General features: G+C 27.9%; 1 protein-coding gene across 2 annotated transcripts; it reads left to right on the forward strand.

Moving 5' to 3' along the window:
* The first annotated feature begins 8283 nt into the window (after positions 1-8283).
* LOC113550959 (acyl-CoA Delta(11) desaturase-like) lies at positions 8284-19185 on the forward strand. 2 transcript variants are annotated; one of them, XM_026952930.1, is made up of 6 exons: positions 8284-8422; positions 11789-12052; positions 15712-15842; positions 16517-16722; positions 18062-18247; positions 18844-19185. In XM_026952930.1, exons 2-6 carry the CDS (start codon positions 11803-11805, stop codon positions 19127-19129), a joined length of 1059 nt encoding a protein of 352 aa, XP_026808731.1. In that variant the 5' UTR covers positions 8284-8422; positions 11789-11802; the 3' UTR covers positions 19130-19185. The 2 variants fall into 2 exon arrangements, with proteins under 2 accessions (XP_026808731.1, XP_026808732.1); XM_026952931.1 differs by having other exon boundaries at positions 8323-8422; positions 11794-12052.
* Positions 19186-21226: the final 2041 nt, after the last annotated feature.

Genomic DNA, 21226 nt, shown 5'->3' on the forward strand with positions numbered 1-21226 from the left:
AATTATTATTATATAATATTGTATACATTATGATTTGTTAATTTGAAGTAAAAGTATGAATTTGTTTTTCAAAAATCCATCATGTTCGTTTATACTACTAAAATAAAATAAATACATTACGTTAACGTGCACAATTCACAAAAATATATAGGTTATACCATCAATGATAACTCAAATTACTCAAGGACACGTATCACTAGGCAATACACCTATACTTATTGTACATATGATGTATTAAATAGTTAGTATTCCCACAGTCATTTCGATAATTATCCAATTGCAGTGAGCATCAATAACAAAATGGGAAAAACTATTAAGATTGACTTGTGGTCATTACCAAACATTTTGTTATTAATGGCGTTCTTTAGTTAGCCGATATCTTGATGAAAAAATATTATCATTAAATTAAAAACTTCAGCATTTTTTAAACTTATTTTATAAAAGGATTATAATTACTTTCATATTTTACCATCACTGACACGGACAATGTTTTACAAAGTTGTATTGATCATGTCCCTGTGATCATCTGTCAATATACATATTGACATATGGTTTGTGTGATGTAAAGAGAAAAATTATATTATATATTCTATGTTGATAACAATAATTCGTCACTAAATTTATTGAAGTGTAATACAAATACGAAGAAAATAATTGGCCGTCTCAACTGTCGATTGTGCATTTTTCATTCTATTTAAACTTTTATTCTATTACAGTTTGAAAAGTCACCGCATAACAAATCGGCTACATTTCACATTGTACATTAATGTGTATTTATTTTTTTACACTTAAGGTTAAATTTTAATCTTCGATATTTTGTTCGCAGTACAATGTCAACCATGGTCCACGAGTAACTATGATGAATAGTATACAATGTATATATATTATATGTATGTGTGTGTGTGTGTGTGTATATATTATATAGACACGTTAATCGTTCTGACAAAACTTAACAGGAGAATAAAATACTGTTTGGATTAAAAAGTGTGTACAGTGTATGAGTGTTAATTTCTAGCTATTGAGTGTTAAAGCGTTACGTTTCCTTAATATTACTTCCTTGAGTAAAGAAGCTGGTAAAATATGATAAGTACCTACTATATTTTAAATAATGTTGTAAACATTTTATCTAGCCTTTTATTTGCTTGTTTTTCATTTATTTTTACTTTCATTTTAAAATTCTGATATTAAATCATTTTCTTAAAATAATATTGATATTTATGTTTAAAATATCAGGTGAATAATGTATTTTATATTCAAACGAAAAATGAACTATGTCAGCTTCAAGGGTAAATGGAATTGAGTTAAAGTGGTGTCGATAAGATAGTGGTGGTCAATATTGATTTTGTAATGGTAAAAAGCAATGTGATGACAATGAATAATAAAAATGAATTTGTTTACAACATTACACTATGAATAATAAAAATGAAATATAACCGTTTATTAATAATTCTGAATTTTATAATTGTACCAGTTTGCAATACTGTCAGCCGGCTGTTGGATCGGAGCAATTGGTTACTATTATTAACTATGGCAATGCCACTGCTGCATAGAAGATGTATTCGTGGATCTACAAAAATATCATATTATATCACTGATAAAAATATTACTTATAGATATATCAAGAGTTTATTGTTTTAATTATTAAAAAAAAATTATTTTGATATTAAAAAATAAAATAAAAAAAATAAAAATGTAAATAGTTTTGTTTATGAATAGAGATCTTTTATATGTACATTGGATATTAATCGTCTCGGAGAGCATAAGTGGATCAGTAAAATGTTTCTACAAAGAGAAAGGAAGTATATAGTCAAAATAGCTTATGAGCATATGTATTGTAAGTTGCAGATGACCTCGCACTACCTTTATATTAGGTACCTTTTACAATTTAAAATTGTACATTGAAAATAGTGTTATTGTGTGCATATTGACGGCAGTTGATATAAAATAAATTAATTACAACCATACTTATAGTATTGTTCATTTGGGCATACTTGGTTAATGTATTGTTCACAGGGCTGAAACGTATAATATTTTTGTGATTTTGAAATTTTACAGCTTTTACACTATAAAAAATGTTTTTCTAAATACAAAAGTTAGGTATAATTTTTTTGGAAACATTTATAATGCTATTACACATACACAGACACAGACACATGTATATGTATATATACATTTTTTATACACAATATTATATTGTTATTACACATGTGTATAACCTAACATATGTATGCTTACATATCATGATTGTATATTGTTTAATTATTCCATAAAATAAATAACGGAAGTTTCACAGATGCCGGACATTTATTCAAGGTTTGTGTCCCTTGTATTTGTCTCACTTTAAATTTAATATACACACATGTTCGTTTTTACTTAACTTCCATTTTTTTTTCAAGAACTTTAATATTTACTCCCTAACATTTTATTTTAGTTTTACGTTATTACACATGTTTTTATCATAAATAGGAAATAGTTGAAAAACGTATCACATGACTAAAAAAAATAAATACAAATTGTCATATTAATAATAATTTTATTATCTGAAATTTATAAATATATATTTAAATACATATTAAAGTGGTTAAAGATAAATACATTGGTATATTAAAGAGACCTCAAGATTGGGATTATATTAGAGTAGAAATTCCCTTGCGTAAAGAAAAGTGAGTATTGATGAATATCAAAAATTTGATATTTTTAATAAAATCGATTTTGGTTACCTATTTTGTAATAATAATATGTAAAATATATCTTAATTAAGAACGTATTAAATCGACATTTTGAAATTTGTTTTATAATTGATACATAATTTTGTTACGTTGTTATTGGCTTTTTAAGTTTGTACAATTTTTATACTAAGATTTAAGTATTTAATTTAATTATTTTGGTGATATATTATTCTCATTTACTAATTATACGAGTAATATAGTTGAAGTCTCTTTAATTGTTGTTCGTACATTTAATTTTTGTTAATAAGTATTTTAAACCCACTTTGCAACCTCAGGAACTGCCAGCTATTTATATTTGTTTAAGATTTGATGTTTTACTACAAGGTTGTTATTCATTATAGTTATATTCAGGATTTTTTCGGGTGCACAGTCATCGATAAAAGTAAACAATACACCCACATAATGTTTTCATCTAATCGCGATTATAATTAATTGAATTATTTAACATAACCTTCAATGTTATTAATTTAATTCAAATTTTATCAAGTTATAACTGTTACAGTTTAATATTTTTAGTTTTATATAACTATATACGAATGTAAATTATTTTTGGTAATTTAATGATATATTATGGTATTTTTTTAATTTATTTTTATTGAGTAATTTTATTATACAAATTTTAATTGAATAGTTATGAATTAAAAATTATATTGGTATGGGATTTTCAATTTTTGTGATTTTTTAATCATGCTCAATCCATTTTAGTTCTTCGTTTATGCATTTATTGAAATTATAATTTAAAATCAATTACTTTTGAGTTATTAGTAATGTATTATACATAAAACATATAATAAATGATACTACTCTAATTATGTTTTATGTAAAACATTAGTACACATGTTTTAAAATTATACATATTTATAACATCATTTTGAATGTGAATAATATTTATTATTTGCTATTTTTGATTCTTACAAAAGCAAAGAATAGATAAGAAATTATTGCAGGTTCAAAATTTGATTTTTTATATCGATATTTTCTAAATATTCAAATGATTGATAATTAGTAGAAAAAATAGAGAGGTATTCTTTTGAAAATAAGCTTATTATATTGTCATTAAAATCTAAGAATTTGAAAATATTATGCATATTTTAGTAGCTATGATGGTTACTGAACATACGCAATCATTTCAGAAGTCAGTATTTGAATAAATACATAATTTAAGAATCAAATTGGGATAAGCATACTACATAATTAAATACATAGTTATAAACTTTAAAATATTAACGATTAGTACACATATATGGAAAAAACAGTGGTCAAGTGGATATCACTCTGCTGTACAGTATGTGTCAAGTGGGTCACTGTAATGGATGTGTTAAATTTAAATTTACTGATATATCATTGTATATGAAAAACGATTCAGAGCGGAGACAGTTTATTAGCCTATATCACCAAGTATTAATTAATCTTATATTTTTTCATTTCTATTAATAGTAGCTTATTAGAAACCTCGTACTTAATTTTCAAATAATTTGACAAAGTAAAAATATTTTTACTGATAATAAGAAAAAAACCATACAAAGGTTGTTTATTATTTTTATTGTTTAATATAGCTAAAACAGTAATCGAAATCTTTGAAAATCATACTATTAACATTTTTTAAAAGTTGTAAGTGTCTACAGTAACAATTTGTTTATAAGTTTAACCAACAAACAAAATTGATTTTATCAAAAACTGGATTTGCGTTTTTTTTTTGTTTTTTTTTTAGATAACTATAAATAACTGTAATTTTTTAATTTTAACCTCTAAAGTACCAACTAGAAATAATTTACTACCAGAAATTTTCCTCATAGTTGAGAATCGAATCATTTTTGCTGCCAAAAATAAAAAAGTGATAACAGAAAAATACACACACATACACACATATACGTATCATTGTAAAATCAATATGCTTATCGTTCAGCTCAAAATCTAAAATAACTCAAGTACGTAAATGATTTCAATAAAAATATAGAAACGTTTAAGACCATATTATTATCACAGGATGATGATAATACAAATATATTTAAAAATGTCTATTAAAAATTAATTTATAGCTTCCTGGAAGTTATTGGGGTAGTTGTGAGTTTGTGAGTGATTGGAGATAGGCGAATGAGAGCCTAATTTGTTACCGAAGTTTAATTGCTGTGAAGTTCTGTTTTTACACGGTTCTATAAGCGGTGCAGTCGGTTAGTTAGCAGCGATCTTATAGGTCATCTACAGTCACGTGCGGTGATGGTGGTCGATCAGTATGTATCCAAAATAAAAACTTACTTAGTTAAGAATATTATATTGAACTTGGTATGAGCATAATAACTCTACTGGAAATGTTCTCGCTAAAAAAATATCGTCTCGGAATTGAAATTAATTTTATAACAATTAGAAAAAAGTCTAGAGGTGTAGGTACCTATTATAATATATAACGTTTGCTCGTACTTGCATACGAGCAAACGCTCTCGAAAACGTCAAGGTCATTTTCTCATTGTACTTCTGTTTGAAGTTAGGCTTTCTGATGGAGGCAAATACAAACAAACCTACAATTATATAATTTATAATCTAACTATGCAATATTATTTCTATAACTTTTAGTACTTATTGTCGATTCAAAAGCATACGTAACCAGTTTGACGGATGCCGCTAACAATAGACTACTGCACGTCCGCACTACATGTTAGTAAATACTCAATAAAGTATCTGTACGCCATTAAAATGTCTTAAGTATAATTGTGTGAGTGTCTGCATTAACGACTTATCGGTTGAATATTATAAGTACTTGAACGACATTTTAATAACAAACATTGAAGTACCATTTTTAAAGTGCGAGATAAAACGAGTATTTTAATTTTTATCGAAATTAAAAGAAAAATATTAATCATAGACTTAAAATTTGTTGCCGTTGTATATATTATTATTTTTTATTGGTTGATTTCTATTAAAAAGTAAAAATTCATACTCGAATGTGTATTTATAATTAGTCATAAGTTTAAATGAGCGGGGTAGTGGTCCAACACCCTGTAGGGTACCCATATGCCATTTTACTGATCAAAACATTATTAAATAAATATAATTTAACTTGGTATTGATTTCAAATTTAATTTTTGTACATAAAAATTCTTAGAAAAATAATTCCCTTTAGAATATAAGATTAAAAATATAATATGTTGTCAAGTAATAATAAATTTAAAAAATATAATAATAAAAATATATTTTAATTGAAAAGGGTTATTTTATAATGACTTTAAAGTATGAAAAAAAAACAATTTTGAAATTTCGAGGAATCGGGTTTTATCAGTTTAAAATGTTTCAATAAAATAAAATTACTCGTACTTATGTAAATATATTATAAAATATTGTTGGAAATAGTATAGAGATTATAGAGACACACTACAAATCCACTCAGAGTGTTGTTTTGTATTTAAATTAATTTATATATATTTATCATTTAATTTTTAATTTAATACATCGTCGATAATAGTAACCTAAACTCAATGACTAGGTGCATTCAAAACCTATCATACAGTAAAGCGAGTTCTCTATATTTGTTTTTGTCGGTAGTTTCTCCAAATTTTGGAGATAATAAATTACTAACAAATGGTTACATTTACAAAGCATCCATATTTTTAACGAAATCGGTTATTTTCATTTAAAATTGTCATTAATCATAACACTGACCATCAGACCATATATTAATATTATTAACTATAATTTATTTTATAACAAAGTTCAAAGCCCTTAACCATTAATGATCTATTATTTAGTAATTTAAACGTTGTAGATAGTAATAGTTCCATAAATCGTATACTATACACTATTATTAGAGCTCTGCTCTGAATCTTATTTTTATGCAGTGATTTTCATTTTATGCAAATGTATGATGATTAATAATACTACATAATTGTACCGCGTTGATGCTTATAATATCTAATTCGATCTCACGAATTTAATATTCAATTTTTGTATTTGCTCTCTTAGTCACTTACAGTTTGTGTCGGATAACTTTTTGCTCTTCTATAATTTAATTAAATCCTTTATAGATGTATTAATTATATTCTTGTAATTTCATTCGAAAGTTTCTAAGTAAATTTTTTTGGGAATCTATGTTTCTTACTTTGGGATACTTTTATCATTATTATATTCTTTTTAACTATACCTAGTTTATTTTAAAATGTCGAAACACTATTTATGTTAAATGTAAATAAATCCTTCAATTGTCATTACTTAATAAATTTTAATCTTACGTTTCCAGAGTCGTCTAATTAAGTTTTTGAATCATACTTTGTTTAGATCACCCGTTGGCTGTTGTGTGTAAATAATTTATTTTGATTGTCGATTCTATAAAATTAATTGAGAGTGCCAACCATCGTTATCATCCAATATTTTGTGTAGTACTGTTAAACAATAAGGACTATTAGTACATGGGTTTTTTTTAAATATAATTAAAATTTCTATGCAAATTATATATTATTATAAACATTATGTAATTTAAAATTGTTATAACCTATTTATAGAAATAATGAATTATTCAAAAATAAAAGGTTACATTTTAAAAATGTAATGCAAATCTTTTATTTGAATTCCATTGATAATAATATGATCAGAAGGTATTATTGTAATGTCTAAGTAAATATTTATTATTAATAGACTATTAAGTTTGATTTATCTATTTGTATTTCTTAAATAGGTTTTATGCCATAATGTTAAAATTTAACGTTCTCCCGTGGCTGTGTTAAAAGTTATGGAGAATTTAAGTTTCTTAGAAGTAACCGGAAACATTTCTATATTACATTGGAAAAAATATCTGTCAGAGTTTTCATATAAAATACTGTATAAGAACATGTATATTTTTTTCTCTTTGAATTTATTCAGTTGCAAACATTTAAAATGTTTAATTATAAGCTTGTTTAGATGATTTTTTTGATGTAGTTTTTATATTATAGCCGAGTTAATTATGTATATAATGTGTAGATACTGACAAAACAAATCGTAACAATGCACTATTTGGAGAATGAATAATTAGATTACCCCGAATTAGTATGTAGACGGCTCTTAAAATTATAATTAATAACGTTCTTTGTTGGACTAAATATTATCAATATACATTTTTTCCAGAACCGTTTCTAATAATTTAAAACGATGAAAATACGTTAATATTTTTGTGACCAGAATGTTACATTATATAACATACGACTGTAATAGTCCGTTGTCACAAATCTAGATCGTTTTATAGCAATTATGTTTTACTCGTTTTTGTCAAGTTTTGTGAACAGGTAGGTAAACATAATAATTTATCACGATATAAACAGCTCATATATTTATTTTTAGTTCGACCAATTTTTACTCCGATCGTCGATTATAAACATTAAAAGCTATACGCGCAATTGCCTGTACACATATTATTTAACTTTCGAAATAATAATAATAATTTATGTAGTAATAATACCATTCGTACGTCTATACTATAAGTGTTTTGAATTGTCTGTTTACATTTGGAATTAGGTCCTAGGTGTTTGCTTGTTAAATAGCATTTCTTCTTCATCGAACATGACGCATTGTAGTGGGGCTGTGTTAACCACGACTAGCTAGCTCACCGAAAATTCAATGAAAAATCGCGTAGTTGCTGCAGGAGTCACCGACGAAGAGACTACGGTGGTGATCTACACACGTCACACCATATTTCATATATTATTATCGTTTCGGCATTTTTTACTTGGGTAAGTAACAAACATAACGATTGTTGTCGTATATATTATTGAATATTATAATATAAAATATTTATAACACAGTCATATTATTATTATAATAATTAATATTTTATTATTAAAATTACTTTAGACTTGTGTCAAATGTAATTAAAAATTAAAACATGAGTTGTAAACAAATTTAAAAATTATTTCATCAACAATGAACTGGGTGCTATCTTTAATATTTGTGTTCTGAGTTTTTTCTCGCCAATTAGTCAATTTTGTAGTAATTCACTTAAATTTTTTCTAAAATATAATTTTTTTTTATTATTTAGATGCAACCTAAAAGCTTCATTTATCAACGAAATGTTATTGGCAATTATTTTCTATTATTAATTTAAACAAACATTTGTGTTACATTGATTATTTTGACTATTTTGATCTATGTCAAACGTTGTACAACTTACAAAATATTAAACATTTATTCGATGGTACGTTTAGCACACATAATTCTACAAGAAATAAAGGTTACACAAAGGTTACGTTTACACACAATTAAATAAGGACATGAGGTTTTATAAAATCTTTGGACATTTGCACCAATATTAGTTATTTTTAAATTATCAGCATTATCTACTATGATAAAAAGTGTTTTTGAAAAGGATAATATAGGATAGAATAAAATAGAGATAAGATTTTTATCCATTGATATGTTTTTTTACCTTGTCTTTTACAAAACTAGTTAGCCATGTTCAGTTATCGGATAAATTTATTACATTGTATTGAATAAATTAAATATATATTTTTATTTAAGTATACCTTATGCATATTACTGCATGTTTTAAATATTTATTAAAACGAAAAATGCATACTTTTGGTAATTTTAAAAGGAAATAATATAGGTAGATGATATGCGACATAATAATACTCTGATGATTTCAATTCCAAACTTTAATAATTTTGAGTATAGTCAATTTATGGTGAAACAATTTTAAATCTATTAAAAATGCTATACATTTATTTGAGAATAAGAAATCTAAAAACGATTAAACAACTTATCTACATGGAAAATAACAGATTTTTCACTCAATTTATTTCAAAACTTAAACATTGCTTTATTTTGTCTTAATAAATATAGTTTTGGAAATTATTGGTGATTTCATTGTACGTGATATTTGTATTGTACGTTTAAATGCATATTGCCTATTTTATACTGCATATTATAACATAGGTCCTAGCACTAGTACAGATTAAAGTGATACCTAATTTTTATTTTAAATACTATTGCTAAGTTTGGTTTTTTATGTTTTAGAATAAAATTCATTACCAACGTTTCCCTTCTGCCTATCTGATTTATGGTAATTTTTTTACAAATAAAATAAAAAATAATTATTTATTATACTCCAGCAGTTTTCTTGCAGCGCTGAATGCAGCAAACTGCAGCTTGCTAATATTATTGTTATATATAGTTTACTTATGATATTTAATTTATATTAAACTATGTATGAGCAAATTATCGGTGTGTATAATGTCATATTTCTATTTCACCATTCGGATATCATTATTGATGTAAAAATCGTTTAAAAAATATCTCGTCTATTTTAACTACTTAATAAATTTAGGAATTGTCTCATATTATGTTAAATTCTTTAGTACGAACGAGTAACTTGTAATATTATTGTTTTTTAGTACGCGTTTGCTCTGCTTAATGAATTAATTATATATATTTATATGACTGAAATACCTAATTAGTTTTAGTCAGCGATATATTAAAGCTCATAAATTCTTATAATTTGTTTAATTATCGTCAGTGATCTAATTTGTGTTTTAATATTACAATAGACATGTTCATAAAAAAAAAATCTTGGTCTTATAATTAATATTTTTAAAATTATAACGAATACTTCAGATTAAAAAGGAATTTTAGATTTCTGATTAACTCTGTTAATATCACCACGAGATAAAAAAAAAAAAAAATAGTTTAATAATTCAGTGCAATATTTGTGTCACGCTGCAGTGTGATATTCAGCCGTTAAATGTCGACAACAATGTAATTGAATAACGATTTTTTTTTTCGTTTTCCTTGTCGAGTCGTTTAGACAGGATTTTAGTTACTAAAATTGCTGAGGTAGTAAAGAATTTATGTTGAAAAAAAATTGCATCGTTATTATTTATTTTTACGGCTATAATGCACAATGTTGTGAAATAAACACAATATTCAAATGTATTGAAACGTCGGAAATCGTCCTCAGTGTTGGAGAAGTCGTACGTAGAGTTAATTATTGGATCAGTACTCGCAGTATATATATATATATAGGTATAATTATATAAAAAAATAAAAATAAAAATTAAGCAAACGCATCGGTACGATTATATTATTATCGATATTATTGTGACGGACAGAAACGTCGAAATTCCATACACATAATACCACCGCACGCGCACACATACCGTAGTATAAGACGACGAACGATTATGAAACGCGTAAACCTTTACAACACAGTCAACTCGCGCGCGCGAGTCCCGAGAAAAGACGACGGGCGATAGATCGGACGGCGCGTGTTTATACAAACAAAAACTCGAGAAACGCGAAAAGTCAATAGAATTCGCAAAAACGATACGTACCGTGAGCATTATATACACTCGTACGATATTATATTGTTGTTGCGGAAACCCGTGTGCACAGTGCCATTATAGCGCGTCGCATTCGAGTTCATATTGCGTTACGCTCAGCGTTACCATTTGATTTTCGCGAAACGCAATCGTTGTCGCTTTCGCGTCTCGTGCCGGTCCATTCAGAAGGATTAATTTCACAAGCGTTAAGAATTGGATTTATTAGCCGCAGCCACAGTCGTCGTTTCGCCAGAAAAACTGAGCGATAGCAAAAAAAGAAAAAAAAAATTCGGCGTTCGAGTTTCGTCGTGTATGCGTATACACTATATACATAGCATATATGATTGCGTCAATATATAATATACCTATTACTTCTATTATTATATATATATATATATATATTATTTTATTACATAAGTATTGTTGTACTGCATCGTATTGTGGAACGACCGTTATAATATTATAATTATATCGCAGTCTATGACGTAGCGCGGTATACAGAAAAGCGTTTCATAATGAACGAATATTGTTATATTTATTGCGTACTATGTGTCTATTTTGTATTTCTCTTTTGTAGTGGCACTTTTTTTTCGCGTAATTTCTCTATTATGTATGGAGGCACGCGCACGTAATGCGGCGAAATAGCGAGAAAAGAGAAAAAAAACATGTACACCAACCTATATAATATAATAATAAAAATATGCGTTATTTGTAATATTTATTAGACACATACAGACAATGGCCGAAATAAATATATTTTTATTATTATCATATTTTATTCAGAGCAGATTTCCACCATGGTCCAGATGGGCGCGAAGACGACGACCATTACGGAGTCCGATATGTTACAACAGGAAATGGACCTGTTGAAAAACGTGCAAAAAGAACAGAAGACGACCAGCTACGACGAAGAACAGTCACAGTCGCCTGTTAGCAAACAGGAGATCATATGGACAAACGTCGTGTTCATCACTTTGTTACACGTCGCGTCCGTCTATTGTTTTTGCAATTACTTCTTTACGACGAAATCTCAAACTTACGTATGGGGTGAGTACAGCCTACGATTTAATATAATCACGCGAGAGTAGACTATGTAAAATAAAATGTTGGACCGGTGACAGAGACAACGAGTGCAGAGAATGTCTGTACACACTCGTTTCGCTTCGCCCCGGACCTCGGCGTATCATAAAGCGGCGCGTTGTGATATTGAATTTGACAGTCATGTGTCTTAGAAAGTCAATTCCGTCCCGAGCCCGGTTAAAACTGCGATATTTGTCCGGGTAGGTCTGAAGGTCTTGATTTCTTCTATATACAACACTTCTCTGTGTGGTTTTTCCTCAAGCGTGTATTATACTTAATTAGATTACTCCCGAGAAAAATTGACCTATATTTAGAATACTGATTAGACTGGATTTTAAATTGGGCTAATTAAATGGAGCACAAAAACACAATGTTGTTAGAAAAAAGTAACATTGTTATTATGAAATAGTTAGGTACATTTTCGGTTAATGCCATACAGTATATATCGTCTAAAATAAAGGTTCACATTATAAGAAGTCAAGTGTTATTCAAAATAATAATTTTGTTCATGTGATATTATAATAAAGACGGGGTCTTAATGTTTATACCTAATACCTGTGGTAGTATTATAAATTCCTGTTGCATTGTTCAGTTTACTGATGGAAATATTTTGTTTACAGTTGCATTTGTGGTATGTCAAAATCATAATTCATAAACATTTGTTTATTTAAAAACTATTTATACAAAAATATTACAGTATTAGCAGTAATAATTAGGTATTATACAATACTTAATTAAAAGTTAAATTTTCCATGAGGTCAATGAAATAAATTTGAATTATTTGTTTTTAATGGCCCTTTAGATATATTATATATTTGTCACAATTCGTGTATTTGCATTGCAAATCAATAGGCAGCGTAGGTTAAAAAAAATAATACATACACGCCAATTCAGACCATTCGAACTGAGCCCATAAAAAAAATAATAATTTTAATCTAATGATATTTTTATAAAAAATTATATAGAAATAAATGAGAATAAAATTTGTATTTCATCTAGACTAAGATAAAAATTTTTCTATTTCAATTATAATATGATAGATATTTTCAATTTTTTGTTTTTTATTTTAAATGCATAGAAAAATCAATATATTTCTTAATTATTGTATTTTTTTTACTTTATTACTATAAGTTTAAACAAAAAATTTAAAAATTATTTTGTGAATGTGCTTTCCGAAACATAACTGTTTCGTCAAGACGATTAACATCAGAATGAAAACAAGTTTTTTTTCTAGACTCTGGTAGTTCTATTGGAAATAATAATATTGCAAAACCAAACATTTAAGTACTTTTCTTTCAGAATTCACATATTGTCGTAATTTTCTATATGTACTACAATATACTATATACGGTATGGCAGACAGATTTGAAAACTAAAATGCGAAAAATAATATTTAGGTATATGTAGTACGTACGTACACTCGTGTATGTGTATGTGTGTGTGTGAGGTGCATACTGTATATGATTTATGTGAGCTTAGTATAATTGCATTTCATTATTTCCTCCAGAACATTCCTTACTAATCACGAGCAAACTACTATCAAATATTCGTTTATCAATGATGTTGTAACCTTCACACCTCAGGCTCCTATATACACCTGTTATACTTGAGTTAAATTAAATAAACGAACTATTTTAAATTACAATCGACTTAACAGCCATTACGAGTCTACGACTTGAATCAGTCGAATCCGCAGAAATTATTGGCATGCTACAATATGTTACTCTCTATATTATTTTACTATTTACATTCAATTTCTCCCTACATTATAATGTACCTATAAATTTTATATTAGAAAACACTTTAATAAATTAATCAAAATGAGATGTAATTACATTTTTAGAAAATAAGTTTATTAATTGAGATGAGATAAAGAGATATAGTTGTTTTAGCCAGATAACTTATCAAATACGAGTACTACTTAGCGTGTGTTTTGGACATACCGTACACAGAATAATAATTGTCACGCGCAGTGAGAAGCATAAGCGTTCTATTTTAAAGACGGGTTAAAATATAAATAATATAAAAAATTATAATGTTTATAGTGTTCATACATTAACGATGTAACCTAACCAAATCTAAAACGATGCATTTATGCAAACAAGTTAATACTATAGAAAATAAACAGTATTAATTTCTAAGCCTTTAGATTGTAATATATAGGTAGTAATATTAAATGTTTGGTTATCGTTATTTTTTTTTCGTTAGTTTTGTTTAGTTCAATTGGCATGTATTTCAATAATTAAATTGTTTTTCAAATATAAAATAATTTTAATAATAATCATTAATTTTAAAATCAAATCCAAGCTAAAAAATGATTATTTAGGCGTATACAATTCAATATCTTTTAGAGTTTAGATATTAATTAAGATTTCTTCACAAAGTATAATTGCATTTTAAATAATGGTTTTGTAAAATATTTGATCAATCGAAATTGAACAAATGTGCATAGTTAGTTTAAAGTATTTATATATTCTATGTATCTGTTATGATACATTTTAAAATGCAAAGATAAGATATAATATAAGTATTAAAAATATTTTATTTTTAGGTATTTATCTTCATACTTTTTAAATTTTAAACGGTAAATAATGTATACCTATAATTAACTAAAATTTGAATTAAATATGAAATAATATTAAATATTTAAAAGCGTTGTATTAATAATAAACAATTTTATTTTGAAATAACTATTGAAAAGAAACTAAGATCAAAACTTTAAAAAGTATTAAATAACTTAAATGTTTCTGTTACTTTAGTTCTTACTGACTTGCTTGTTTTTATCCGACGATTGCGTTTGTATCTGGATTTAATACATTATATTATTTAATAACTTAGCTAGCTGGTGTATGCATTCGGGTTTGCTTTTTAATAAACATGACTGTCAATATGATGTATACTTGGGTTACTTGGGTTTAATAATATGAGAAGAAGAACGTTTTTATTCGTGACAATAACTGAAATGTTTTATTTGCTTCATATTGCTTTAGTGACAGCGAGTGGGGTCTAATCTGGTCGTAGCTATGTACAGGAAATGGGATAAAGTATAAAAGTAATCTTAAAGGAAAATATTAATGATGTTAAAAATTTAAGAGATGAATTTGAATGTAAATGTATTAATAAAGTTTTATTTAAATGTTGTCTAAATCGAAAGAAATTGTTTCTATCAAGCACGGTTTATTTAAAAAGTTACTCATTAAGGGGTTTGCTATAGGCAATTTAAATGCAATTTGTTAAAAAAACCTAAAAAAAAAATGAAATATACTGATTTAAATAAACTTAAAACTTTAAAATAACAACAAACTAAAATTCGATGTTACACAGTCAAAGGTATTTTACTTTTATGCTGCAAATTTGATTTTTCAACTAAACTGTGATTCTTACCTCAGGAAACGATTTTGAACAAACGATTTATGGGCATCCGCCCATTAGTTATTTAGTGAATATTTTTATGACATTTACATAAGATTAAATTTTATTAGATTTAATGCAGATGGTTTGAAAAAATATCTTATATACCTACATATATTATATTATATATTGTCCCCAAACAAGCGGAGAATCGATTTTTTTCTGAGTGGAGACATTTTTCAACTTTCATTGTTTAATTCTTATTTATGGCGCAGCTTTTATAGTCGGAGGTATTGGTGGATTTGGAGTTACCGGCGGCGCACATCGATATTTCACTCATAGATCGTTCAAAGCGAAATTACCACTGCAACTAATACTCATATTGTGTTACACAGTATCGGGACAGGTATGCTATACTGACATTAATGTTATACATTAATTAAACATTGAAATTGTCAAGTGTTTAATGATTGTTTATTCGTCTTTACACATTTGCCTGCTATATAGTTTATACTAATCAAATGCGTTTTATTCAACATTGAAATGCGAATTTAGTAACTCAGAATCAACTTCAATTCACGAAGAAGATTATTAAACATATTCAAGCCAAATCGACTCAGAGAATTAGGTTTTACAAAATCAAACGGTTCAAACTCAAATCGAAACCATAATAATTTCCGTTTTATAGTAATATTTTTATGGTTTTCTCCGAAGAAAATAATTTCTTATAATTAATTCTTGTTTGACGCGCGGTTCCTGCGTGTAGTGATTTTCCCATCCTATAGTATTGCGTAAATTAGATTTTAAGCATAATAATAATAATAATAATAATGACCTAATGGTTTACACGATAACCTAATACGATTTTACCAGTGGGAAACGTATAAAAAACGCACAATATGCCTTGAAATGTCGCCACACTACTGTTTACTAACCTTGACGATCAAATACACCCATAATGGGTTAAATTATATAACATATTATGACCCATTATAATTAATGTATAACACTGCAATACTGCAAATGTAGATACATCTATGTATACATTCTGGAATTTAATAAAATCTTCTTTGCCCGTAGAACGACATACCGGATTGGGTTCGCGATCACCGGGTGCATCACAAGTTCAGCGAGACGGACGCCGATCCACACAACGCCAACAGGGGTTTTTTCTTTTCACACGTCGGCTGGCTGATGCAACGCAAACACCCCGAAGTCTACAGACGGGGCAAGACCATCGACATGTCCGACATCGATAACGATCCGCTCGTGCAGTTTCACACCAAGTGCGTACTCGATGTATTGATATTATTAAGAGACGAGTGTTAAGACAGTGTTTGCATTGATTTTATAATACGCTAGCAATATATATAAAACTATAAAATTAATAGTTGCGAGTAGTGGGTGCACATCGCGTACGTCTTATTTTACATCCGACTGTCGTCTGTCTTACAAAGTAATAATAATAATAATGATTAGTATTGGTTTTCCATAAGTGCGTAAGACAATAAAACGTCTGACAATGGTCCACATTCACAAGTTAACGCACAAAAAACGAACGGAGTTTATTCCCGATCCATAGTACACAGCGGTTTGATTGTCCCTTTTTTAAAAAAGAGGTGATAACAAATAAATGTGTTTGTTCAAGAACGCGTGTTAAACAATACGTCTGCCGTAACGCGTATTTTGGACATCTGTATGATTGCTGCTGCCTAATACTATAATATTAAATTACCTACAGTTTTTCTAAACAATTCACTTTATCGAGGTACAAATGTTTTTGTTTTCGTAGTCTTGGACTCGGGTTTCCATATGAATTGTTTTCCAACTATTTTTTTTTTTTATTATTTAAAAATATAACAATGTATGTTATTTAGTCTTTTTATCTTTTTTTATGACTCGTAAAACTATCGTAATTATTGTTATCATATTATATATATATATTAAGTTCCTTTTATAATTTAGTCGAATTCTTATGTTTTATACGCGTTTTTAAGAGGAGTGTGCCATAATAAGAGTTCTGGAAAGGATCCAAATATTGCTTAAGTTTACCAAATCCAAAGCTGAATATTAAAATTGCCAGTTATTTAAAAAATAACGAAAAAACTATTATACGATTTTGATTTAAAATTAAGTACTGCGTAAAAATAAATATTTATTATTATTTAAATTTATAAATCAATAACTTTCGGTTATGTGTGTCATACACATTGTTTTGGTAATACGCGGTCACTAGCGTATGAGACATTGGTACTTTCCTAAGTACTTTACGTGTTAATACTGGAACGATCATCGGGTGTGGAACCCGTACACTACGCGTGTAATAAAATATCTTGTAATGCGGACTGGTATACACTTATTAATGCAGACTATTGGTGATGTAATATTATAAGTGTTGTATTATTAAAATACATTGCCGATCAGTGTTCCACGCGATAAATTACGTTTAAAACATTTGTCATAAGACGAACGTCTTTTCAAGACGAAAGTGTATTAAATTTGCTATTAATGCATTTTCTGACCATGACGCGAAAACAGTGCCAACGATACGTTATAATATTACCAGTACAATCACAGAAACACGAGGGTCACAATATTTCATCTATTATATTTTTATCGTTTCAGACACTTTTTACTGTTCAAGTTGTTGTTCTGTTTCATCATACCCGTTTTAGTGCCGGTTTACGCGTGGAATGAAAACTGGACGGAAGCCATCGGTTCACTGGCCATTGTCCGATATGTGTTGAACTTGAACTTCACGTGGTCCGTCAACAGCGTGGCTCATATCTGGGGAAGCAAGCCGTATGACAAGTAAATAAAACGGAACCATTACTTAACCAGCGTGCTCCGTATATACAAGCGTATACTCGTATATAGTACATTATATCGATGTGCGTTCTCTTCTGGGGGGTATATTTTGGTGAAAAAAAAGAAAGTACAAGGCTAAATTGGCTCTCCTCGAGCCTGACCTTCCTGCGAAAGTTGTTGACAAATTACTTTTTTATGTTGATTTTCTTGTTTTAAAAAACGTTACTTCAAATAATACGTGAAAACTAATTTATTTGAATTAAAAGCAACAAAGCAACAATTTATCGCGATACACAGTATCGTATTACGTTTAAAATAAATTACCGATTAAGACTGAACGTTATCCGAGTTTTTGACAAGCTTAACTATTTCGTCAAACGTACGCTAAACGCTTACTGCGATAACGTCGTGTTTAAGTAATATCTGGAATCTCGAAGACCCGTCTACCGCAAGTCGTCTCTTCACCCTCTTGCATAAAATAAAAAAACATCTCTTTACGGAAGAATACAATTAATAAAATATGCATTGAAATATTATTATAAACATACGCCAGTTCGATTGACCAAATCTTACCGTCTTCGTTTTTACCCATTTTACAGGCGCATTCAACCAGCTCAGAACGCGATTGTGTCCGTTGTGGCTATGGGCGAGGGCTGGCACAACTATCATCACGTGTTCCCGTGGGACTACAGGGCAGCCGAGATCGGCGGATACCTGTTGAACACGACCACTCTGTGGTTAGACATGTTCTCCAGCATCGGATGGGCGTACGATCTCAAGGCGCCGTCCAAACAGCTCGTCCAGCAGGTGGCCGTCAACCACGGCGACGGAAGCTGGCGAGAGGTACCGGAAACGGCGCACACGCGGGACTATAAGACTTCATGAACACTAATTTATTGCAATACATCATTACGTTATAATATAAACGTTTCGATTATTATTATTATTATTATTATTATTATTTAACACGCGTGTTGTATGTGCGTGTATGTTTGTGTGTGATGTGTGTTTATATGTGTTAAATGTCGAATTTAACGTATTGTATATTTACGTATAATATATTATTTTATTATAATATAGGCACCTGTTTGATATAATATGTGTACGTGTATTATATGTGTTACGAAATAATAATACCTATGATACGTCTTTTAGAATACCATTATTATAATCATTGTTATTATTTTAGATTATATTCAATGGGTATCGCGTACTATCGTTATTAATTTGTTTCGTTTACTTCTGGTAGTCTCGCGGAAGTCCAAAAAGACAAAACACAAACGGCTATACGATTGCCCATAAACCCGTTGTATACTTACGGTAGATTGAGTGATCGACTGCTGCATATTATATATTCAAATATGCGCCAGAACAAACGGTCCAATGTTGACCCGCCTGAACTTTATATTATCGTTTAGGTTGTACTTCCGAATAATCGGTTACAATACAATATCCGCAGAATAATATTATACGATATAAGCGCGTGGTAATCTTATATGAACTCAATAAGGACGCTTTCGTTCGTTTACCTTACATTGTTTATTATTATAATATTTATTGTCATGTACTATACAGTGTTGTATGCATTGCAGTAATGCGCATGTACGGCACAAGCGGTTGAACGTTTAAAAAATAATCATTTTTATTGTGTTAACAATTTGTTTTAAAGGAAAATTCAAAATAAAGTAATTAGTAGTAAGTAAGTGACTAAGTCGTAATATAGGCACTGTAGATGCATAATCCGAGAATGTTTTGCCTAATGAATTTGTTACTTTTTTATGTTTAAGTATCTTTATTTAATTTAATGATTCTTGTACATTTGTCTATTATCTAATTTATGTACTTATTATTATAAAAGTAAAAAAAAAAATATCGATCGATTATTTAAAACATACAGTTAAAGCAATGTTTAATTAATATGTTGTTGTATTATACATGAAATTAATTAAAACAAGACAATTGAATAGGTATAAATGTACTGCATTTTTTTTTCGAAAAAATTTATTACAAGTAGTCTCAAAATTCTTTCATAATAAAATGGTAATTCCCATTTTGTGTAGTAATTTTAATATTTTTCGTAAATATTATATATTCCATTCAACATTACTGAATCGTAATTTGGTTGTATCTGAATTGAATATTTACTATATATATATAAATAATTGTGCTTTCTTATCAATAACTTTTAACAATGGTATACAATGAACATATTATTGAGTAGAAGGATTAGGATTTAGGATTATGTTGAAATTGAAAATAGTTGTGTGGCTTGGTCAATCATAATTTTCTTATAAAATAAACAGATATGCGAGTTAAATTTTTCATTTACAGATGAATTATTTAGCAGAATAATTAGTGTAAAAAGTGGCTTAACGAAAAATAACAACTAAAAAATAATACTTATATTGTTGTATTTTTGAAATATTTTTTGTAAATCTATTAATGTTTTTTAAATTTTAGGATGTTAGTTAAATTTACTAATGAAAAAATAAGAAGTGTACAAATCACGTACATCTTAATTACACAATTTAAATTGAGTGAAATTTTATCATTTATAATGTCTTGAAATACGAAACAGAGGATAAGATTATTGTTAAGATATTTCATCTATAATTCAAACATCTTAATAACTAATATCTGAATTAATCAAATTTTTTAAGGATTTTAATTTTGAAATGATGATAATCGTAATTTATAATCAAGGTTGATATTTGATACAGTTCACGTCACCGTTTATTTTATTTGCAATTTTTTTTTCAGACAGATACACCAAAGTTGATTGCAATATCAATTAATAACCCATAACTATACAATATTTGAAATACGAATCGTTTAATATTATGTAAGTTTGTGAAACGGAATCATTCAGTTACTATAAGCCAGTTTTTTTTCTATATATTTCAATTCCATAATAGTAGTGATGCGCCATTGTTTTTGCGTCGAGGTGAGCTACATGTCAAGTGAAAAAAAGTACAATATATT

The sequence above is a fragment of the Rhopalosiphum maidis genome, chromosome 2 (genome assembly GCF_003676215.2).
Source record: "Rhopalosiphum maidis isolate BTI-1 chromosome 2, ASM367621v3, whole genome shotgun sequence".
NCBI classification, from domain to species: Eukaryota; Metazoa; Arthropoda; class Insecta; order Hemiptera; family Aphididae; genus Rhopalosiphum; species Rhopalosiphum maidis.